The sequence below is a fragment of the Cyprinus carpio genome, chromosome B3, assembly GCF_018340385.1.
Source record: "Cyprinus carpio isolate SPL01 chromosome B3, ASM1834038v1, whole genome shotgun sequence".
Classification (NCBI taxonomy): Eukaryota; Metazoa; Chordata; class Actinopteri; order Cypriniformes; family Cyprinidae; genus Cyprinus; species Cyprinus carpio.
Window position 1 is genome coordinate 33,419,215 of NC_056599.1, and position 25,169 is coordinate 33,444,383.

General features: G+C 37.5%; 1 protein-coding gene across 4 annotated transcripts; it reads right to left on the reverse strand.

Moving 5' to 3' along the window:
- Positions 1 to 1,417: 1,417 nt before the first annotated feature.
- LOC109085456 (glutamine-rich protein 2) lies at positions 1,418 to 24,989 on the reverse strand. Of its 4 annotated transcripts, none has more exons than XM_042720872.1 (20): positions 24,233 to 24,989; positions 18,832 to 18,936; positions 18,658 to 18,738; positions 17,466 to 17,591; positions 16,772 to 17,132; positions 14,537 to 14,622; positions 13,752 to 13,903; positions 13,302 to 13,407; positions 12,230 to 12,490; positions 11,954 to 12,076; positions 11,810 to 11,884; positions 11,530 to 11,694; positions 10,924 to 11,042; positions 9,854 to 9,919; positions 8,310 to 8,411; positions 7,492 to 7,638; positions 6,212 to 6,377; positions 6,029 to 6,140; positions 2,531 to 2,650; positions 1,418 to 1,755 (listed from the first exon to the last, which is right to left on the reverse strand). In XM_042720872.1, the coding sequence occupies exons 1-20, from the start codon at positions 24,611 to 24,613 to the stop codon at positions 1,589 to 1,591; spliced, it is 3,021 nt and encodes a 1,006-aa protein (XP_042576806.1). In that variant the 5' UTR covers positions 24,614 to 24,989; the 3' UTR covers positions 1,418 to 1,588. The 4 variants fall into 4 exon arrangements, with proteins under 4 accessions (XP_042576806.1, XP_042576805.1, XP_042576804.1 ...); XM_042720871.1 differs by having other exon boundaries at positions 7,492 to 7,680; positions 17,478 to 17,591; positions 24,233 to 24,988; XM_042720870.1 differs by having other exon boundaries at positions 7,492 to 7,680; positions 24,233 to 24,988.
- Positions 24,990 to 25,169: the final 180 nt, after the last annotated feature.

Genomic DNA, 25,169 nt, shown 5'->3' on the forward strand with positions numbered 1-25,169 from the left:
AGTTTTTTATATGGTTTGTAAATCCATTCTGTTGAACTGTACCATTGAACTTAAACAAAAAAAGAACAAGTTTGGTTTAATAAACAATTTATCCAAATTTATTCTGCACAATTATACAAAAGTAAGTGAGATTTGAGAGATATGCTGTGGACAACTTTTGACTTATAAAATGACTTTTATGATGGTTATTTTATATTATTTATTGTGGTTGACAGTGCCCAGTATCTGCCCCACAATCACTTTGTATAACACTTAGTATCTTTGCTAAATTAAATATATTATTTATTTTCCATTAAAAAGAGATTTTGGATTGGAATTACATTGGGAGAAATAATAGCAAGATTGTCATTTCTGCATAAACCTATCAATTTTTGCATTTACATACATTACAGTCCTTTACAAAATAGTGTCAAGGTGTACAGTAACGTGGTGTATATAATATCACCATTATTTGATTTGTACCATACATTTACATTTTACATCAGAATAATACCATTGCTCATTAATTACAATATTTTTTTAAATTACCTTTTCAACCATAATGTGATTTTTTTTTTTTTTTTTTTTTTTTTTTTTTGTTATGAAACCTGTGTCAGTAATTTGGAAATGACGTCTGTGATGCTCTACAGGATGTGTGTGGTCTGCACATGGTAAAATTGTACACCGAGTACCTTTGTATCTGTGACCTCAGATTGTTCTAAAGACAAAATCCAAATTGGAAATGGGGTGACAATGAAGCTTAATGCACAAGGTCATGAAATGAGTCATTAGTCACTCCAAACAAAACTTAAAACATCAGCATTTACATCACTTTAACGCTAGACCTCAATTATGCTTACGATGAGTGTTCGTAAACTGACATGTTATACATGTGTAAGATTCAGTGCGATAGCTTACTGTAATGATGACCATAGTGTTATCACAGTGCCGTTTTAGAAACATACACTATATTGCTAAAAGTACTGGGACACCCCCTTCTAATGAACAGGTTTGACTACTTTAGTCATTTTTAGTACAACTCAATGTTTAAGCATATAATGAATTGTGTGCTTCTAATTTTATAGCAACAGTTTGGACAGGACCCTTTTCTATTCTAACATGACAATGCCTCTGTGTGTGAAGGCAAGGTTCAAAAAGGAAATACACTTTTTGCAACATAGTGGATTTCCTAACACTGCTTGATCAGTGGGACAGGTTATCACCACTAATACTTCAACTGAATAATACAGCTGACAGATATAATCGCTGTATGTTGTAAGAGGTAGATTTGAGGTGAAAGAGACATGAATCTATTCCAGATACTTTGCACTGGTTTGAACTGAACTGAACAACAAGTACTGGGTCAAATTCATCAGATCAACCCTGCGAGAGAGTTTAGAATGTAAAAGCAAATTAATAATCACATTGGATGACAAACAATGTTGTGCATATTTAATATGACTGACGCTTATGCAAAAAACATATATTAAGTCTTAGATAGATATTCTCAATGTGACAGAGGAACCTTCTGTTTCACATATATAGCTTGTGTCGCGCACTGCTGTAAACATTTTATTCAGACAATGGAGCGGCTCCTATTGGAGGATCTCTAGAGTGATGTCAACGGCTCATCTTCTGATTGGTTGAGCTCTTTGTGGAGCTCCAGTGCTTCTTTCAGCTCTGTGGTGGTGTCATGGAATGAGGTCTGGAGCGGGACGTTCTGGGACAGACAGCCCATAGAGGACAGGGGCCGATCTTTCATTGAGGTGCTGGACGCTGTGGGGGGCGGGGGGTCAGAGTTTAAAGGTTAAAGAGCATTCAAGTGTAAGTTACAATCACAACTGCATCACGTACAACTCGTGAACGGACAAACATGTGAGGCATCTGTCAGACGCTTACAAAATGACTTAAAAACATCTCCTTTAAAAGGCCTTGTGAAAAAGAAGAGTACTTAATTGTATTGTAGTGCAGATACAATCTTATTTTATCTTAAAATGCAACTTAAAAACCTTATATCTCTTAAAAAACTGTATTTGCAGATTACTGTATATCAAATAATTGAAATAAAAGACCACCTAAGTGTACTTAAAGAGAGACACTTTCATGGCTGTTTTTCAATTTGCTTAAGTCACAATGAAGTTGACTTCTCCTTGTTAAGGGTTTGGCCAAAGCACTAACCCTAAAAACAAGAGACAGTTTAGCAACTTTAGCAAACACCACTGATCATTTCACACATGCTAACTCGGGGAGCCGCCCAGAAAAACAGCCTGACTTTGTTTACCACTGAATATTTTGACTTCTCTATTAGCTCAGGCATGGCTAAGATATACACACAGGTCGTAACCTGCTGAGCCTCAACTTAGACATAGCCAGGGTATTTAAAGTTCAAAGGTCAAGAACAGCACCTCAGTGTTAGCAGCTCTTGCACACTGTTAGCCTTGTAACTAAAATAGGTTGTGTTGTAAAAAGCCAGTGTTTATTTACAGCCGACTTTAATGGCTTTATTCTCATCTGCTGTGAGTGTGTTTAAGGTCAGCTCCTCATAACCCACCCGATCGGCTGCGGTGAGTCTTGGCACTCTGTGGCCGGGCAGGACTTCCACGGCCAGCGTCCACTCCACTGGACCTCTGGGACTGTGAACGGATGACCTTGTCTTTGCTCTTCCAGTTGCCTGCAAGAGCATCAACAATTCAAATGGCAGACATGAGAACATTGACAGCAATTCATTCATTACATGGCACAAGCTGATTGGCCTCTGCTGATTCTGCAGTCAGTGAGCTGCTTGCTCAACATTTAAATAGTCTGGTTCAGAGTTCGGTGTAAGCTGGCCCTGCAGCAAGCTATAGAGTTCCTCTGAAACCCTCCACCTCCCCCAGCACCACCTGTCTAAATCTGCCACAGGATTTATATATGCAGTGGTGAACATGAGTTTTTTAGTCTGAGAGCACCTGGTGATTTTGCACGTAGTGTGACCTATTAAATATAGCGAATTACTAATTAGTGCTGTCAACTGATTAAAACTAATGAATTAAACTAATGAAACTAAAAACTAATCGCGATTAATAGAGATTAATCCCACCTAATATTAAAGTTTTTAAATATACTTTAATATTGCAATAATTGCACATTCAATCTTCAAATGAATGTAAAAAACACTGACTAAATGAAATGTTGACTATACTAACATTACTGTATAATTGAGAGCTATCAATTTTTAACATTTATTAGACTTTAAAACATAACTTCTAATTTAAGTAAACTTAAAACGATCTTCACATAAACCCATTGTAATAAATGTCTTATTTACCTGTAGATGAATCCTTAAAGCTCCAAAAGTTATTGATTTCCTCTTTTCTCTTTTGTTCTTTGTTTAACAGTCATGACAGCAGTTCAGTTATTAGGTTATTTGGCTGCTATTACTTTAAGAGCTGCTGCTACTGAACGTATCACGGATCTGACACGCATGCTCGTAGTTTCATTCGCGCTTAAATATGAAATGATACAGGATACAGCGCACGCCTCTGTATTTGTGCGTGCAATTGAAGAGCACACGCTACGAGCACAGTATAACAGCTGACAGGACAGGAAAATGAGTTTTTACTGACATATGGTCTGGAAAACTGCCAAATTAATCGCCTGCAGTAATGTGCTAATTTTGACAGCACTATAAATAATTAAAAATAGTAATAGTAGTATTATTGCACTTAGATGATAAACAAAATAGTAAAGCGTGATAATACTATCATATTTTAAAATAAAAAGCAATTCATTGCATAACTTGATTGCTGATTCTGCAGCCAATTTATCAGTTTCTTTATCGTCATTGACCCACATTTGTGTTCCTGAAGAGAATTAAGAGACTGTGAGGACATTTTTTATGAGGCAATGGATTGCTCATCACATGAAGCATTGGCAAAAATGTAACTGAATCCGAGACAACAGTATAATGGTTTCATGGTAGGTCTGTCTGGAATAGTTCTGACATCATTGTTTCTCTGTGGAGATAATTTCTTCAAGAATGTGACTGTTGTGCTTTGTGTGGAAACAACAACTTCTGACCTTCAACACTAGACTCATTTTCTTATAAATCATCTCATGACATGGATAAGCTGCCAAACGTTTGCTCGGTCAAGCATGACACGGCTCATCTGCCAAGCAAGTGTCTTTTGTTTGACTTTCAACCGTCTTCCTTTGATTCGGTGATACAACGAAGGGCAAGGTCTGAGACCAATTTTCCTCCATGTCTGTTGTCACTTCCAGATGGTTTCTCATTGCTGCTCTGCTATTATGTAACACAGAAATGTTCGGTTCTTTCCAGCAAGCAACATTAATCTAGGCCCCCTACCAAGTCAAATCTAAAGCCCTACTGTTCTTCCTTCGGTCCTATTTTCCTCAGTCCTGAATTAAACTACAACACAACCAACCACTCTACATAACTCTAAATCAAAGTTTCAGTAATCTTATCTGTCTACTACCAGGGAGCTCTTCTTCAGTCCAGACCCATTCGTCCACTGCGAGATGAGCAAAAACAGGGTCAAGCGTGCAGATGGATATTATGATGCTATCATGTTAACATGCATTGCGTTGCGTAACGAGTCGTGAGGGGAAGCATGATCAGGGCCGTGAGGCCCCTGTATAGACTTCAGTCTGGACATTGTCAGGAACACAACAGAAGTTCCTACCATCAATGAACAGCTTACAGCTCAAGAATCAGTCATTCATGTGCTCAACTGTTCTCATGTCAACGCTGTTCCAGACCTGGAGCAAGCAAACACAATGTTTCTTAGGGGAACGCACTACTTTTGTGAGAGAATGCAAAAGATTGGCAAGCAAACAACGTTTTTTGAAAGAGAATGTAAAGGTTCTTGAGGGAATGCGATACTTTTGCAAGAGAGCACAAAAGTCGCAGTGAAAAGCATTGAAATACAATATGAAATACGCCTAAGGGGCTCCATAGACGTCCACAACCAGTTCTCTCAAATTCATGATATTTCTATTTCTAGGTGCTGAAACACCAAAAACAATAATGTTAATGAGAAATCAATGAAGGTGCTACACCATAAAGCACCATGAAAGATGTAACTCGTGCTTTATTCCAAGTCTTCTGAAAAATTTGCATATTTGAGAGCTACAGTGGAGAAGAAGGCCTGTTCATATGATTTCAGAATGCTTAAGATATTGCACAGAAATCATATGGACTACGTGTATAATTAATAAATGGTGTTTTTATAGTTTGGTTGTCATTTTTGGAAATTGACAGTCATGGTCAATAAAAAGTATGCAGGTTTGAATCATTACGAGGGTGAGTAAATAATGACAGAACTCTCATATTTAAATGAACTTTTAAAGCTTTCATTACAGTAAATTGAGGCTTTATAAATGTTTAGAAGTGATGGGAATGGATACTGTGTCAATGGCCAAAACTGATGTAAAACAGACATTTTTCCAATTTTGTGATTTCAATCGTGATTATCAAACATGCCGAATCGTGCAGACATCATTTTTGGCCAAAGCTAACATACAAAGCTTGCTCTCATTATTCCCAGTCTATAATTGAATCAATCACTACGGCAGGTGTTTGCCAAACTGAATGTGTCATTTCTAACACAATAATCCCAAACACAACACATACGTAATGCAGGCGAGCAGTGAGAGTGTTATTTAATCCTATTGAAAACCTTTGGGAAATTCATAGCTGATGAATGAATCTCAACTTTGGGAGGAATTTAAGGAGGCTTTGCAAGAAATTAAGCATGATACATGCACAAAGCTTATTGAGTAATGCCTAGGAGGATCAGAAACAATAGTGAACCAATGAAATATTAATAACTGACTATACTGTAGTCAAAGTATGCTTTATTTTCTGTGAGTTACTTGTTTTTATAAGCATTTGAATAGTTAAACAAAACCCATATTTCATAATCCCAATATAACATACTCCTCATATTGTGATGGTTTAATCAAACTCAAGGGGTCATTACTGTGCAAATATTCCCTCCGGCTTTTACTATGTGTGGAGGCTGGATGCGAGTGTGACGTGTGATCTGACCTTCTCGAGGAGAGATGGTTGGAAATCTCGTCTCGGAGAGCCTCACTGTTCTGCTGCTCATTCGGCCCTTGTAGACCTGTCCATCCAAACCTAAGATGTCCACTTCTGCTGCCTGAAGAAACACAGCTCTCGGTTCATACATACTCACTGTTTATGACATTTTCAACTGATTCTGTGGCAGACCTGTGTGGGCGGACCAGAGGACACGGGTGGACCCTCCTCTTCGCTCTGGATCAGATGGGTGATGTGCTGAAGGCGGGTGTAGCGGCGGCTGGGGTAGGTGAGGGTGTGGCTGCCCCCACAGTTACGGGATAGGTAACTGTAATCGGCCATTTCTGGGATCCTCTCACTGCACAAGAAAACATCACTCAGCACTCTTGAAGGGATAGTTCACCCAAAAAAGAAAATTCTGTCAATAATTGCTCACCCTCACCCATAAGACCTTTGTTCATCTTTAGAACACAAATTAAGATAATTTTGATGAATTCCGAGAGCTCTCTGACCCTCCATAGACAGCAAGGGAACTACCACGATAAAGTTCCAGAAAGGTAGTAAGGACATCGTTAAAATAGTCCATGTGACATCAGTGGTTCAGAGACTGACACTGAAGACAAGAAATTGTTGAATAAATGCACAAAACGTATTCTTGTAGCTTCATAACAATACATTTGAAACATGGACTATTTTAACATCTGCATCCCAAATGACGCACTTTACACTATGCACATATACACTATGTACTTAGGCACTATGTACTCATCCGTATAGTGTATGAATTATATAAGGTTATTTTGTGATTCATAATCAGAGTCTGACAGCCCCCTCCCCCTTCGCTACATAATTAAAACTGTGACAGTACTGGCACTATTTTTATACTATTTAAAAACCTCATAGCACTATTTATACTACAAAACCGCATAAAATAGAGCATACGTATGCGGTTTGGGATGCACCTGTTGTCCTTACTACCTTTGTGGCCCTTGATCGTGTCGGTTGCATTGCTGTCTATGCAGGGTCGGAAAGCTCTCGGATTTCATCAAAAATATCTTAATTTGTGTTCTGAAGATGAGCGAAGGTCTTACGGGTTTGGAATAACATGAGGGTGAGAAACTAATGACAGTTTTCATTTTGGGTAAACTATCCCTTTAAAAAGATTCCAAAAAGAGGTTTTCTGTTTTCCGAGAGAACCTTTCAGTGATCAGTTTTTAAAAGAACCATTTTTTCTTAGTGTGAAGAACATTTCTTCACTATAAAGAACCTTTAGTGCAATGGAATGTTTCCATGGATGTTGAAGGTTCTTCGTGCAACCAACAAAGCCGATAAAGAACCTTTATTCTTAAGAGTACATGAACAGAGAGTTTTAAAACATACATTATCTGGAGTTTCTAGATATCTGTGGCTGGTCTGTAAAACTGGCGTCTACCTGGGAAAGCTTTGCTCTGTGTGTCATGAGGCTAACTCACTGCTTGCTCATGGACCGACTGCTGCTCCACTTTGCTGGACCCAGGTTGGGCCGGTAGTGGGTCCGTGAAATTTCTGGCAGACCCTGGCTGTTTGGGAGCTTTGGGGTCCTTGATTTGGGACACTGACTGGGCTCTTGATCTATATGCCTGCATATTAAAACATGGCTATGCTCATCCTGCGCCAAGCCTCTGTCAAAACAAACCGTCTTAAAGTTATTCTGGTTAGCACCTGGTTCTAGGCTGAGACTAATAAACTCTCAATGATCTCAATAATCAGTTTATTAAGACCTCATAACTAATTGCCATTGGTCATGGGGACCAGTGTTGCCAGATTGGAAATGTCCAAGTATGGTATCATAAGTTCACTTTGAAGTATACTCTCAGTGAACTACCGGTTTTTAATAGTTTAATTGAACACTGCAAGTATACTCTTTTTTTTTTTTTTTTTTTTTTTTTTTTATCATCATACTTTTAGTTTAACAATTGCAATTTAAGCATACTAATAGGTTTCTTTTTAGGTGTTATTTTTTATACTTGAAAGAAACCTTTTTATGTACTTTAAGTGCTTCAACTCCTATGTACACTAGCAGTGGATTTATGTCAAAGATTTATGTATTAAATAAAGACACTTGCTCTTTCTGTAATTGGACTTGATATTTTGGGTTGAGTAAAATAATAATAATAAAAAAACTTTTTGTAAGTACAGAACAGCGAGGTTCATGTCTGCGCGGTATCTGCAGAACACAGTAGAGCAAGTTTGGTTTTTGATTCCCCCTGCTGGACAAGCACAGTAAAAGCTGCAGTGGGATGTGTCTCACCTCCTGCAGTGCTGTCGCACCTGCTCCAGCTCATACACAGTGTACGGCCGGCTGGACTTGTGAGAGGGCATTCCTGGGGCAGAGGGCAGGGTCACCAAGCTCCTGTGAAAAAAGCCTTACTATAGTGTTTACAACAACAGTGTAAGGATGTCTAATGAGTACACTTGACAAGTGACAGGTGAGCGCGGGGCACAATGTAGTTAACACACGTGGTTGTAATATTTCCACACATGCTAGCAAAACAAAATTGATGGTATTTACTAGTTGCCATATCAACATTATATAATGAAAAAAGTGTGTCAAAATTCAAAAATCTTTTGAAGATATCGCTGAACATTTTTTTTTACCTTAGTAAAAGTACATTTCTGGCTTAAGTAAATTTTTCACCTCAAATTTTAGCATTCATTTAAAATGAGACAAATCTGATATTAGTTTGAACACCAATCTGTCATTTATCAGTTTAAATAGTCGCTAACTAGAAGAAGACACTAACCCGTTTTAAATTCCAGTTGCGCTGATGGGGAACACTGTGTTACAATGTGCCCCGCTTTTATTAAACTATGCTATTCTATGGCATTAGCCATGCAAATTTTACTTTAATGAGAAACCACGAGAAAGTGAATAAAGACTGACAGTCAATGTTTCATTTTCAGAAGTTATTTCAAGAAATGAAAAGCATTTTGCCTCATTTATGTGGGCCGTCCAAAGCATGGTTGCAATGGGTGGATTGTTAAACTTTAAAAACGCCATTGTCTTATTTGAAAACGTTAATAATTTTAATTTATTGACAAAATGTATATTTGTCTTGTATACTCTTTCATTAGATCAGATAACATTTTAAGCTGTCACATGGTCACACCACACTGACTTATATCTCAACCAAACTTTGCTTTACTGCTTTTATCTTTAGACATCTTTCAAATGAACGCAGGGTTATTAAACTAATTATAACCATCCATGAAAAGAAAAAAAATTATATATAAAACAAATTAAACTAAATGTTAACTCAAATAAGGTAACTTAAACTTATTTGTTTTAGCTAGTTGTCTAGGCAATATTTTTCATTTTTCTTTCTTTTTACTTAAAAAGATAACTAAAAAATAATTAAAAGTGAAATAAAAATGAATAAAAAAAAATAACAATAAAACTACTAAATTCAAAATACTGATAAAAACTGTAATAGTATCTCAACTAAAGTCCCACAGAAAATATTACAATTAATTTTAATAAACTGACTTATACATTATGGAAGATGTGTGTATTCATGTCATTGTCACGACATTTTGACAAAATATGTACAATAAAGTTCACATTAGCTGATGTTAAAACTGTTCATTGTTAGTTTATGTTAGCTCAGGTTCATTAAATACAATTTGATCTGAATTATGTATTAGTAAATGTTGAAATTAACATTAACTACATACAAGTATTTTTCTTAGTTGTCATGTTAACTAATGTAGTTAACCAGTGTCAACAAATGAAACCTTACTGTAAAGTGTTACCAAAAAGTGTCATGTCAGGTGTCCTTTATAAAGTTTACGTACTGTCCTGGTGTCATCATATCCACGGGACGATCACAGGAGATGCAGTGAAAATGGGCCAATAGTTGTCTTTGACACAGAGTAAGAAAGACACAAAGACAGTGAGGCTTGTTTCCATACAACCACCATCATGTTTGTCAAACAGAGGCTATTCAGATAGTGATAATGCAACATTACAGAAACATACACAATGATGCAAATGCTTGGCAGACGCATTCCCAGCATGCTTTGTACCATGAATTCAGCTCTGAACATACTTTTTGACACTTGTGTAGAGAAGTTCAGGCATTAGGGTTCAGTGTATGTTTGACTTTAGGTTTAAGGTCAAGCTTAGTGACTATCAGCATTAAGTCAGATCCACACTGCAGAAATGAGATGCAGTGAGATTCACCAAAATGCACAATAGGCCTACTTATAAAATGCCATGAGTGTGTTGACCGCTCTGAAGGTGTGGAAACATTTAGTGTTGCAGGCAAAATAATTTTTCATAAATTTCGCAAATTTGATATTGCACCAGTGGAATATGCAGGTATTACTGATATAAAATATTTAGACAATATTTCATTATAGACACAAATAAAATTACAATAAAAAAATTAAAAATAAAATTAAATACATTAAAAGTTTTAGTCCTGATTGTCAGTATTATATAATATTAGTGCTGTCAAACGATTAACTGCGATTAATCGCATCCAAAATAATAGTTTTTGTTTACATAATATTTGTATATATACTGTGTATATTTATTTTGTATATATAAATACACACACTTACAGTTTATATTTAGAAATTTTTTACATGTATTTACATTTATATTCTTACATTTTATATTATATATAACTATATTTAATATATAAACATAAAATTTTTCTTAAATATATACATGCATGTGTTTGTATTTATATATACATAATACATACACACAGTATACACACATATATATTGTAAACAAAAGCTTTTCTTTTGGATGCGATTAATCGAGATTAATAGTTTGACAGCACAATATAATATAAAAATAAATTAAATAATTATATATAATATACTAATTAGAAAAAGTGAATCTGGTGCCTCACTTCCTAAATCCAGCGGCGTCGTCCTGCTCGGGGATCGGAGGTGTCTGCAGATGCTTATGAATGGTCCTCCAGCGATCATCAAGCTGTTTCTTCAGAGGATCCAGCTCAATCCGGTTCAACTACAGTACATGACATACAAAATCATAGTAATGATGAAAGTGCAGGGGGGTTATGAGATTGTAACAAACAGCAAAATAAAATAAAATAAAATAAAATAAAATAAAATAAAATAAATAAATAAACAAAATGTCATTATTTTAAAATTTAATTTAATTTAATTTAATTTAATTTGGTTTGATTTTTTTATTTAATTTAATTTTGTTTTGTTTTGTTTTTTTTTTTTGTTTTGTTTTGTTTTGTTTTATTTTTTTTATTTTTTTAAAATAAAATAAAATAAATGTTTTTATTTTTAAATTTTCATTTCATTTTATGTGATCATAATGCTTAGCTCCAAACTTATACAAAAAGAGTCACTATATTTCTGAAAAAGATCAAACAGTGAGACGTTTAAGTTATACGAGTTCATAGAGGTTTGAAAATATTTTTACATCATGGAGATTTTCAATGCCTTCAAAGAAGCACTGCTTCTGTGCGTCCGTGTCTCACCTTGCAGTCCATCTCGGTGGAGATCTTCTCGATCACCTTGTTCCAGTCCTGCTCCTGACCGCTGATCTTACTCAGCAGATCCTGTAACATGTTATTGAGCTGCTCTGACATGCTGTCGAACTGCATGCGGCTAACCTTGCTCTCCAGAGCCCGCTTGTCTGCTTTCTGAGGAGCAACGAGATGACATCCACTGACTGAGAGTGACTGTGATGGTCCAGTGGGGACCACAAAGAGTTCATGAACTTGGATTGTTTATGAATTGTATACAGAAACAACTCACGATTTCAATCTCCATTTCCACCACTTGCTTGTCAGCTTTCTTTTCATCCAGTTCTTCCACTATCTTGAACAGATGCTGGAAAAACCACAAGCTAAGTAAGGGATGAAAGTAAATGAAGTCTTATGAGGCTCTGTGTTTACTCACGTCGATGTGTGTTTGTTTCTTGCTGTGTTCCTCCATCAGGTGGTTGGATGTTCTGTGGAGTTTCTCACACTTGGACTGCAGCTGCAGTATGGCTCCCTCTAAATCTCTCACCAGATCAGTGTTCTACAGCAAAACAACATCACACACTCATACAAGAACATTTCAGTGATCTTCTGGAAATCAGGAGACCTCAACATCTCATTTAAGTGTTTCCTCCGGATGTTTCCTAAAATGACTTAAGAAGAATAAATAAGTCTCTGTCTCTGCGTCATGTACCTTGTTCCTGTCCTCATGTCCCTGGTTCATGAGGAGAGTGGTCTTGTCCTCAGGTTTGTTGTGAGACTGGGACAACTGACTGACCTCCTGATCCAGACCCTGACCTTCTGTCTGCTGTTGACCCTGACCCTGACCTGAACTCTGACCCTGATCCTGTCCGTCTGCTTTGCTGAAGCTTACTGCCTCCTGCTGTCCACTTTGTGAGAGTAGAGAGGATGAGGAGGACCTCACATCCTCCATCATAGCCCTGAGGCTGTTCAACTACAGAATGGTCAGGAAAAATAATAAGACAGTGGTCGGATATCAGGCCGATATACGATGGGTGATATACTGTATAGATTATTACAAGATATTAGTTTATACTCCAGGGGTACTCCACCTCAAAATGAAAATTTTGTCATTAATCACTTACCCCCATGTCTTTCCAAACCCGTAAAAGCTCTGTTCGTCTACAGAACTTGATTTAAGATATTTTGGATGAAATCCGGGAGGCTTGTGACTGTCCCATAGACTGCCAAGTAAATAACAGTGGTAAGGTCCATAAAAGGTATGAAATTCGTCATCAGAATACTCCATCTGCCATAAGACGTGCAATCTGGGTTATATGAAGTGACGGGAACACTTTTTGTAAGTGAAGAAAACAAAAATAAATAAAAAATCCTTTGTCAACAGTCACTGTTATTTACTTGGCAGTCTATGGGACAGTCACAGGCCTCCCGGATTTCATCCAAAATATCTTAAATCAAGTTCTGTAGACGAACGGAGCTTTTACGGGTTTGGAACGACATGGGGGTAAGTGATTAATGACACAATTTTCATTTTGGGGAGGAGTACCCCTTTAATACAAAAAATTGCTAATTTATACTGATTTGCTGCTCAAGAAACATTTCTTAATATTACCAATGTTGAAAACAGATTAAATCAGGATTATTTGATGAATAAAAAGTTCAAAAGGCCATATTTTTGAAGTATAAATCTTTTGTAATATATATATATATATATATATATATATATATAACTAATTTATCAAGAGTGTTTGACATATGACCCAGACGAGTTCTGTCTGTCTGACCTGCTCTTGTATGTGTCTGTCTTCACTGTATCTCTCTTCTGCTCTGTCACGCATCTTCTCTCTTATCAGCTCCTGCACTTTCTCATCCAGCTTCAGTACAGCAATCCTGCATGAGTGTGTGTGACATACAGTAAAAACACTTCTACTGTGCTTTCTTTTCTAATTTAATAACTGCTTATAAAATAATAAGTGGGATGACTTCCTCCAGAATACTGAGGAGCAATTTGATTCTGACATAGTGTCAGTTTAAAATCTTATAGATGTATTTGTACATCTTCTGATGCTGCATTCTCATTACTGTAACTAATGCAACATTTAGGTAACACAATGGTTTTAGAACACAACGACCAATTTTGACCACTAAATGTAAATGTTGCTGTTTTAAAATTTTGGGATACATTTTGTCCCATGTCTCTAATAAGTGACTGGTAGACTTGAGATGAGTAGTACCTGATGTGAGCCGTCTGCAGGTTCAGCTGCTCTATCTCTGAGGAGTGTGTGTGCTGACCGCTGGCTGAACCTGTGCCCTGTCCTGCAGAGTCTGAACTCTCACACACCTGTACAGTCCTCATGTCCATCAACACACTCTCCACATCTGACACCTACAGAAGTCATCTAGACTGTAACGGGCCGCTTATGCTCCTGCGTATGTGTGTGTCTGTGTGTTGGACCTACATAAAACTTCCCCGGAAGTAAACTAAATCTGATTCAAAACCTAATTTTGGGGACATCATTAAGGAAAAAAGTGTTTTATGCATGGGCTGTGTGCCATTCAGAATTGAACTGAGAACTAAATTCATTTTAATTGAGGTAGAAAACAACAGTTGGAAACTGAACTTGAAGCAGAATTAAACATTTAAAAGAAAAATCAAAGAAATTCATAATGCTTTTTGTTTTAATAGTGTAAATGTAATAGAGTGCAATAGCTGTGTTCCGGAAGGGAAATGGAATTTAAACATATAGATATATATATAAAACCCGGCACTGGTTGCTTAGTCACGGGCATGAGTCTGTTTGACTGACACAAATGACACACTTCACTTATAAGAACAATATAAGTCTAGGTGAGGCTCTGATTAGATAATTACAGATATTGTAAAGATCAAACCAGCTTCTTAAGGGATTGTAAAATCTGATACAATAACTAAATGGAAAGACCCGTTTAAAGGACAGTTTAGGGTGTAGTAGTTATTACTTTGATTTTAAAATCATCAGTGTGAGTGTTTCTGTCATACCTTCTCTTTATCTGCTAGCAGACTGTCCACAAGAGTCCTCAGATGATTCAGTTGCTCTGGCACTTGGTCAGGAACCTGCCTCTCTTCTACAGAAATCGCAAAACATATCAAGCAAAATGTCAGAAACACACTTAAACACACACAAGCTTAATAGTAAGTACTGTGAATAAAAATTGCATTATAAAAGTATTCTTAACACATTTTAAAGGGATACTTCACCCAAAAATTTAATTTTGATGTTAATCTGCTTACCCTCAGGGCATCCAAGATGTAGGTGACTTTGTTTCTTCAGTAGAAAACAAACAAAGATTTTTAACTCAAACCGTTGTAGTCTGTCAGTCATATAATGGTAGTGGATGGGAATTATGGCTTTGAGAGTCAAAAAAACATACACAAACAAAACCAAATTAAACCCTGTGGCTCACTGAAACGATTGGTCTGTGCAAGAAACTGAACAGTATTTATATAGTTTTTTGCCGCAATGTCCGAACTGTCCTGAGTGCATTCTCAGCAGGCGGCGCCTGACGCATCCGATAGTAAAAAGACCAGTAAATGCCCTCAGCAGGCGCATGAGGCGTCTTCTTCTTCTTGCTTTATGGCGGATCACAGGATTATATCTACAATCTTAATTAGGAGTGTCAATGGTCCATTTGAGTTATAGGGGGGAAAATGCACTTATAAATCTGCGATCTGCAGTAAAGCAAGCAAGAAGAAGAAGACGCGTCACACGCCAGCTGTCGAGAACGCGCTCAGGACAGTTCTGACATTGCGGTGAAAATCAGAGGCAAAAAAACAATATAAATACTGTTCAGTTTCTTACACAGACTGATCGTTTTGTGTCTTTACACATCAATGTATCGTCACGAGCCGCAAGGTTTAATTTGGTTTAGTTTGTGTATGTTTTATGATTCTCAAAGCTGTGATTCCAATCCACTTCCATTATATGACTAACAGACTGCAACGGTTTGAGTTAAAAAATCTTTGTTTGTGTTCTACTGAAGAAACAAAGTCACCTACATCTTGTTGCTCTGGGGGTAAGCAGATAAACATCAAAATTTAATTTTTGGGTGAACTATCCCTTTAAGAGAGGGATATTTGATTGGATGAGTTTGCAGATACAAAATGCAAACAAAAACATTAAGTAAATATGTTTCTTGGTAACTATAAACTACAGTTTATCTTAGGACATAATATGGGAAATTGTTTATTCCAATGTTAACATTAGAGGGATCCCTTGTGAAAATTAGTACACTTTAACATATTGTTAAAAAACGAGTACTTATTATGGAAATAATATGCATTAAAATAATGCACTTATGTGTGAACTGAATGAAATTGCAATTAAATGAAAATTTAATATTGTTTAAATTCATATTAAATGCAATAAACTGAACTTTAGAGTGCTTTTTAAAGGTAATTTCATAATTACTTCGCTTGTCTACTGAAATATGGGTAAAGTGTACTGATGAATGTACTGACACGCATTTATGGTAAACTAAAATATACTTTCATAAATATGTCATTTCTATTAAAACATGTATTTCATGTTTTTAAATATATTTCTAATTACAAATAGAAGCTGCAATTTAGTACATATAAAAATATACTAAATTAATAAAATTAACTTGTAAATGTAATATTGAATAACACACTAAAGTTACATAATAATCAAATACTTTACATGTGCTTTTTTTTAATCTGAAATTATTACAATGTAGAAAAGTGTCATGAAAGTGTACTTTCTTTAAATATACTTAAGTGGGCTCTAATTTCATTAATACATTATCTTTTTTTTTCAAACCTGTATGACTTATGTTCATCTGCACAAAAGAATATATTTTGAGAAATGTCTCAGTGTTTTTTTGTCCATACAATTACAGTGTTTCATTTTTGTTTTGGACCCCATTGTCTTTTATTGTATGGAAGAGAAAAAAAACAGCTGATACGTTCTTCAAAATATCTCGTGTTCCACAGATGAAAAAAGTCAAATAGGTTTGGAATGACATGAGCAAATGATGGCAGAACTATCCTTATAACAAATGTAATTTGTAACATTGGCATCTTTTTCAAGCCACTTGAGGCTATTCTTCTTTCTGTGCTCACCATTAATATAAACATGAATATGTAAGTATCATAATCAGTATCAAGAGTATCAAGTATCAAGACTGTGTTTAGAGTCATTATGGAGTAACAGAGACATAATGCATATAAAGCATGTTGCTGTCTGTGTCGTACCCATGGCATTAAGAAGATCACGCAGATGTTGAAGCTGGGTCTGATCAGCCTTGTTCGACTCCAGCTGCCCCACGCGGGCCTCCAGACTCTCGTGCCTGTCTCTCAGTCCGCCCACCTCCATCAGAGCCTCTACGGTCTCCGGGTAGCGCTCAGCCCCAATGCTGACCCGGGACAGTCGGCGGCCCGTCACAGTGCACAGAGCCCCGTCAGACAGGGACTGCTGGGGAGGAGAAACCCGCCGAGAGAGATCTACACCAGCTGTGCCACCTGCACCCGCTCTGTCGTCTTTGAACGGGATACCCAGGTTCAAAGGGTGAACGGGTGCAATGTTTTTAGCGGCGGAGAGGGTGTCCTGCAACCCCTGGGAATACAAGAGGGAATGTCATTTACAAAGAGCATCTCATGAATAAGAATCAGCTTGTCCTTCAGCGTATATTGCGCTCTGCATGAAACACTGAGACAAATGTCTTTGGTTTTGGCCTCGGTTTGTGTTTGTAGATGTTGGTTATGCATTTACATTTAGCAAATCATTCATTCTGGTCAATGTTTCCCTCAGCTGCAGCTGCCGCCTGCTCTAACCAAACAATGACTGTGATAAGAACCTGTGAGATTTAGTGTGGCTGTGAAAGGTTATTGGCTTCTGAAAGCTGCAGGACACACTAAATTGACTTTATGCTGTGTATGGAGTGATTACAGCTGGACGTGCCTCCTGAATCTTCTGCCTCTCGCTGATGAGCGCAGCCTGCATCACTTCCCATGTGACACACTGCGTGAGCTCTTCTGGAACAGGGTACTGGGCCATCTTGTCCTTCAGCTCTTTCTGAGAGAGAGAGGAAAAATATAATGTGTTTGTGTGTTTTCTAAATAAACACCACATAACTATTTTCTGATGTCAGGTAAAGGCAGCAAAGTCTCTCCATCCACTGAAAGAACATGTTATTGTTTGAGCGCAAATCTTGAACATTTTAAAGGGATAGTTCACCTTATATGGGACATATTGTCATGTTTTACTCATCAACATTTCATTCAGATCAGTTTGACTATTTTTTCTGTGGAACATGAAAAGAAAAAATCAGCAGAATGTTGAAGCTGCTATTTTTCAATAGGGAATAGGGACTGGGGCAGGGTTTATTTTTAGTTTTTTCGTTTTTTTGAGACAAAAATAACCTTTCAGTTCACTAGAAAAGGCAAAATCCATATATCAAAACATTATTTAAACAGATATAGACATGTTTAAATAAATATATGGAATGTTTTAATTCTACCATTCAAAGGTTTGGGTTGGTGACATTTTTTATTAAAGAAATTAATAAAAACATTGCGCGCTTTTTAGAGTTTTTCTAAAACCCTCCACCTCCCCAGCTCCACCTGTATAGATCTGCTACGGGTTATTTTATTTATATGAACTCTGACTAATCTGGAGTTCAACTGAAGTGCACATTTAGTTTGAATTCACACTGGACAATGAGAAGCTGCAATAGTAAGAGATGCTTCATACATGGCTAAACTTTAGACAATGGACCTTCTTGCCAGTGAAATTTTGATCAAATGTTGCTTATGTATCTGTGCTTTAACATGTCTTCACAAGCTAAGATTTTAAATGAATAACGATGTACATTTCAGTCTGCTCCCCACACAAAGCACATGACTTCAGAGAACTTGGAATATAGCAATTGAGTCATATGGACCATGTTTTTTTGCAACGTTTTTGGTACTTGACAGTCACCAGTTACTATATGCTTACATTGTATGGAAAACATCTGCTCAGACATTCTGCTAAACATCTACTTTTCTGTTCCATGAAAAAAAAAAAGATTTATATTGGTTTGGATCGATATGAGGGTGAGAAAAAGTTTTTTTGGTTGTACTTTAACAGCAATACTCACCGTAGTGTTGTCCAAATCTTCCACTTGGTGGCAATACTGCTCCATAGCCAAGATACGGTCTGCCAACTCATTCAAGTTCAGCTGAAGATGACAACATGTTATCAAGTCACACAAGCGCTAATTATTTATTAGCAAATTGATTGATTTATGATACTGGTGTGCATGTGCGGTCACCTGGCTGAGCTGATCATTCAGAGCATCAACTTTCAGTCTCAGATCGTCTCTGGACTCTTTGAGTTCCTGGATTTCCTTCAGCAGGTCTTGGATTAAAGCCATACACTGAGGAAGAAAACAGGATTTGAAATAACTTCAGTCTTTGAAGATTTAGAGGGTTTCATTTCATACCCCTCCTACTGGGCAACAGTAACTGGGAAATCAACACACTCCTAAGAGAGAAAAAAAAGCCCATAATCCCTTTTGCCTGGACTTTGAGGAGGCTAAATCTCTAAAAGAGCACAGCTGAATCAGTTAAGCACATCCTCTGTGTCTCTTTCTTTGAAAGGTATGTAATATACTCTTTGTGAGAGCATAGAGAACTTCTGACCTTTAACCCCAACAGAGGTTACCATGACAAGGCCTGGGAATCAGTCCTGAATCAAACAGGATGTGGCATCGCTGTCCACCCACTTTCTGCTATGTTTGCATGACCCCTGATGTCTAACCTCTGTTACTCATAGTGCTGTTTGTCTCCATGTGAGGCTCTGTTAGATGAATCAATTTGTCTTGGGTTTCGCTTATTAGTCTGAAGGGACGACTAGTGTACGGAAAGAGAGGTGAAATGACAAGCATATGAAATAGATGATTACACTGCCTATCAAGACAGTGTTGTGGATACCTGTGGATACATCCATAAAAAATGTCTTCCTTGTTAATGAATATACAACACTAGCAAAAAAGTACCTATAGTATTGCCTGCTGTTAATGTGTTTTAGACAAAGTACCATTTTAATACAGTGTTTTTGGACACATACCATGATTATTTGGACATGTATATGGTAATATCCTTGGTTTTTTTTTTGCATATAAAAAGTATTCTCATTGCTTCATAATGTTACGGTTGAATCACTGATGGCAGATGGAGTATTCTGGCGATGCTTTTCATACTTTTCTGGACCTTGACTGTGTTTTTTACTTGGCAGTGAATGGGACAGTCACAAGCCTCCCGGTTTTCATCCAAAATATCTTAAATTTTGTTCTGAAGACAAAGAAAGCTTTTACGGGTTTGGAACGGCATGGGGGCAAGTGATTAATGAAAAAATAATGTTTTTTGGATTGGGAATTACTTTAAGATTGAAATCAGCACATTAGAATGATTTCTGAAAGATCATGTGACACTCGAATAATGATGCAAAAAATTTGCTATAAATTTCATTTTAAAATATATTCAAATATAAAAGTTATTTTAAATTGTAACAATAATTCACAACATTGCTGTTTTTACTGCATTTGAGCAAATAAATGCAGCCTTGGTGAGGACAAGATAATTCTTTCTTTCAAAAACATCTTACCGACCGCAAACTTTTGAACAATAGTGTATCAGAAAACACATCAGGTACAGTGTTCTCGCCACAGTCCTTTTTGTAAAGGACAGTTTTTCATGATGAACCTGACAGCCCATTTGTTTATGGTAATTAGGAATGAAAAGAATCTAGTCCAGCCGCTCACCGCAAACACAAACAATACACACAAGCTGTTTAACAAGTCGGACATCATTTGTTCTTTAACGACATGAGTCATTTCTCTTCAGATATTTGCCTTGGTACAGCTTATCACCACACAGCAAAACAGTCCTGTGTCCCATGTGTCACTTTGTAACGGTGCCACGGTATCAGGGCACAGTGCCCGTCTCTACCCCACACCCTCCGATCGGTTGCTACGAGTAACTGATGGTCAAAACAACAGAAGTGAATATAGTAGGGAACACCCAATCTTCATCAGACCTGGGAAAGAGCGTGAAACTGATTCACCGGATCCATCATGGTATGCAAACACCTGGTCAATCATTCCCCTCCGGACCCCCCTCGACGTCCCACACTGAGCGTTTCATTCTAACAAGCAGGAGTTTCCTGTGTGGTCACCGTGACACACAATGTCTCAACTTTGACTCCAGCATTGCCGTGGACAACCTGCACAATGAGTAAGCCGAGTCCCCCGCTGGCTAAACTCCATGAACAGAGGGCCACGCAGTCACCCCTGCTTCTCATTCCTCTTCGGCCTCCCCAGATTCAGCTGGCAGCTGGGCCACAGGGGTCATCCGAGGGCGCTGGCGGATAACCATGGATGACTCCAAACATGTCCAAACGACACATTAATGATTAAGAAGATGAGCAGGACCTCCCCGTGCACTCGCGTCACCGGACTGTTTGTGAAACAAACGGCGGCTCTGCGGGAGGTTAATTACTGTCGGCTTATCAGAGAATGGAGAAAGACGTGGAGGGGAGGTGATCACAGCTCAGGACGGACTGAATGTCATGTGAGACGACGTGTCATACTCGCTATTAGTGCTACAATAGTTCTGTAGTTGACTTCCTATTAAAGTTACGATTTCAGGTCCTCAAAGCACCATTGTCATGTAAATGAATGGCTAAAATGCATTTAAAAAAAATCTATTTTTAGTTGTAAATGGTCATGTAAATGCCCCATAAGGTACTAATATGCACCTTTAAGGTATTAATATACAACCTTTAGGAGTAAATAAGGTACAAAGATGAACTTTTTGAGAAGGCCTAACTGTAACAATGTTTTATAATGGGGGGGGGGGGGTTTCATTTAGTGCATGACTAAACATGGAATATATTAAGCGGATGAGTAGGCGTGTCCAAACTTTTGACTGATACCTGATATCTCATTTGCAAACCACAAGTTTGCATCTCAACATTCATCAAGCATACAGCAGAGAGTGTCTTGTGTGCACAACAAATGCCTTTACTCTCCAGACTTCTTAATGATGCCTCATCATACGCCATATACTCCACATATGCTAACAAGCTGAAATAAACATGCAGCACTTCAGAAATGTGTCCATGTGGTGAACAGGGACTGTTATTTGACGTCCATCACTGATATTTAAGTATCTCAGGGGTTCAGGGAGTGTGACAAACGTGTAGAACACGAGACACAGATGGTGTTATTTGAGAATGGAGCTCAGTGTCTGTCGCTCATTGTTCTGTGGTCTGTCATCAGTCATCTACAGCTGAGACACGTGATGAAACATTCAGTGTCCTGCAGACCCCCAACAGAGGAGCAGCTCACCGGACATGACAACTCAACTGACAATACCTTTAATAACGTTTTTTTTTTTTTTTTTTTTTTTTTTTTTTTTTGACTTTAAAAGGGGTATTTAAATGCTTTTAATTTTAAATACTTAAATATATCTGTAAAAACAGGGCACAGTGTACTGTAATAAAATTAAATATTTTTACATATAAATTTTTTAAAGGGTGTTTTAAGACTTTTTAGAATTTTTCATTTCATTGCTTTGTTTTTGGGTTTTAGGGTTTGTGTGTATGTTTGTAGGATAAATTGCTGGATTTTAGTGTTTTCGGAAATGTCTGTAAAATAAAAATGTGTGTGTATATACGTGTGTGTGTATAAAGAAAAATACATAAAATAGGTGAATTTTATTGTGTTTGTTTTTTCCCCCCCATATTTTTCTTAAACAAGTGTTTCATCTTTATTTGCAATTTTGCTGTGTTTTGGGTTAACAGAAATGGTTATTTTATAGACCGTATTGAAAGAACTTTTTCCAGATAATTACAAAATATAATTACATAATTCACATATTCAGATTTACAGGTTAATATTTGTTTCATTTTATCATTGTAATTTGAGAAAAGTGTAGGCTACTTTACATATCAGGGAACACACTAGCATAATTATTCACAATTAAAGTTAAATTATTCATGTTTTGTCACTGATGAAATTCCTTCTCTTCCTGTCATTCAGTTCAAATCCAAACTGACATCTCTTGGGTGTGGACATTTCAAATGAACCAATTTAATTTGAGATGATCTAAGTTACTAGTTTAATTACCAATACTTACAATACTTGAATTATGCTCAATCCTGATTAACAAGTGTTTGTTAAAAAAAAAAAAAAAAGAATAAGGAAAGAGGATAAATTCACAACCTTCTTACCGTTATTTGTTTTTTCGGTTGTCAAAAAGTAGGAAATACCATGTTATCAGTAAAGTTTGCTACTTATAGGATTATCATTCACAAACAGTGGTAGCCAAATTTACTATTTCACCAGCTAAAAAATGGTTTTAAGTCAGTTATTTGTGTCTTTTGCTGTAGTGTGTCAGTAGGAAATATCAGTTTACATTTTCAAACATTCATTTTGCCATTAATTGTAATAATCCAGTGAGATTTTTATTTGCACAAAGAGTTTGAACACAGCCAGTGCTCTACACAGAGATCTGATCTCATCATCATCATCATCATCATCAGTCCGTCTGGTATTACATGAAGACACAGAACAAACTGAGACAGACTAAATCCAGAAGAACTGTGGAGACGTCTCCAAGACGCTTCAAGAAACCTACCTACTAAGCTAGTACAGTACTGTTAAAAGTTTTAGGCACTTGTGTAAAAATTATGTAAAATGAGGATGCTGTTAAAAATAATGTCATAAATAGATTTTCTTTATCAATTAACTTCTATTAACTAAATGAAATCAACATTTGGTGTGACCATCCTTTGCATTCAAAGCAGCTTTTGCCCTCGGTGTACTTGTGCATAGTTTTGCAGGTAGGTTTCTTGAAGCGTCTTGGAGACGTCTCCACAGTTCTTCTGGATTAAATCTGTCTCAGTTTGTTCTGTCTTCATGTCATTCCACACAGACTGATGATGATGATGATGATGATGATGAGATCAGATCTCTGTGTGGAGCACTGGCTGTTGTCGGACAAAAATCTCACTGGATTATTACAATTAATGGCTAAATGAATGTTTGGAAATGTAAACTGATATTTCCTACTGACACACTACAGCAAAAGATAGAAATAACTGACTTGAAACCATTTCTAGCTGCTGAAAAAACTAGCGTTCTAATAACTTTGGACACACTGTACAGTTTACAGTACCTTGCTTCATGTCCACAAACATAATGTTTCAGTTCATATTTGGATTTTTTTGCACCCTCAGATTCCAGATTTTCAAGTAGTACTCAGTATTGTCCTATCCTAACAATACATCCATACATCAATGGAAAGCTTATTTATTCAGCTTTCATTTTATGCATAAATCACAATTTCCAAAAATCGACCCTATGGTTTTGTGGTCCAGGGTCCCATATGATTATCATTCACATACAGTACCTTGCTTCATGTCCAAAAACATAAAGCGTCCATGTAATACAACCTTTAAAACATGGTGTAATCACAGTAAATGTCCAGAAAACGTGGTGTTACCATGTTAACCGTAACAATATACCATGATAAGCATGACAGTAGTGTGTTATAGTGTGGTACAGTGGCGTTACCATGGTTTTTATTTAAATATACTGTGGTACTTTCAAGCAAACCCGAGTACAGAGTAGTACTTCTTGTTGTTTCTCTTCTAGTTGTGACTCTTACCTTGGACACCCCGTCCTCGTTGGCCTGCGTCTTTCTGCGGAGCTGCATGAGCGTCCACATGTCGCTGAGCGCGGTGTCGGACCTCATGAGCTCCGAGGCGCTGGGCAGAGCCTCCAGCGCGCACATCTGCTCCTCCATCCGCTGCAGCTTCTCCTCCAGCGCCCTGTAGGGGCTCGAAGTGTCCAGCAGCAAGGCTTTGGTCTGGGCTGGGCTGTCATGCTCGTGGTCCACCTCCTTCCAGGTAGTTGTGACCCTCTCAATCTTCAGGTGTCCCAAGAGGGCGTGCAGTAAAGTGTGCAGTGCGCTGAAATTGACAGATCCGACGTCTGGGGTCCCTATGGAGAGGTCCAGCAGCTCGTGCAGGCTTATATCGGTCGACATGCTCGTCCACTGTTTAGTGCGGTTTAAAAGACGAAGAGTAAGGTGCTGTCAATCACAGATCCGTCTTTCTGAGTTACATCTCGTTAGGCTGTGAGAGTTCCGATTCCGTCTGTTTTCAAACATAATCACCTAGTTTTAACGCTCTACGCTGTTTTCTCATTTCTGTGAGCTTCGTAGAATTATACTAAGTTCTTTAGGAGTGGCGTCTAAAATCTGTCGGCGTTTGTTCATCGTTTAATTCGCACATTACCGGCAGCTTTGCGAAATTGTTATCAAGAAGATTGCTTTTCTCTTTACGCTCTCCCCGCCTACCGACGATGCTGATTGGTTAAAATGCCTCGCGTCACTTGTATTCTCTATCCTCAATGGATAACGTCTCTGTCGATCAACAGAAATTACTTTCTGTTGTGAGCCGCGGCGTCTTGGTTGCCCAGCAACTGATCCAGTGGCAGCATCGGTAGTGCACGTGAGAGCGATGAACAGCTGTACACAGATTTACATTATTTATATTTCTAATGGAAAATATATAGCGTAATGATAAAAGTAACAAACAAAC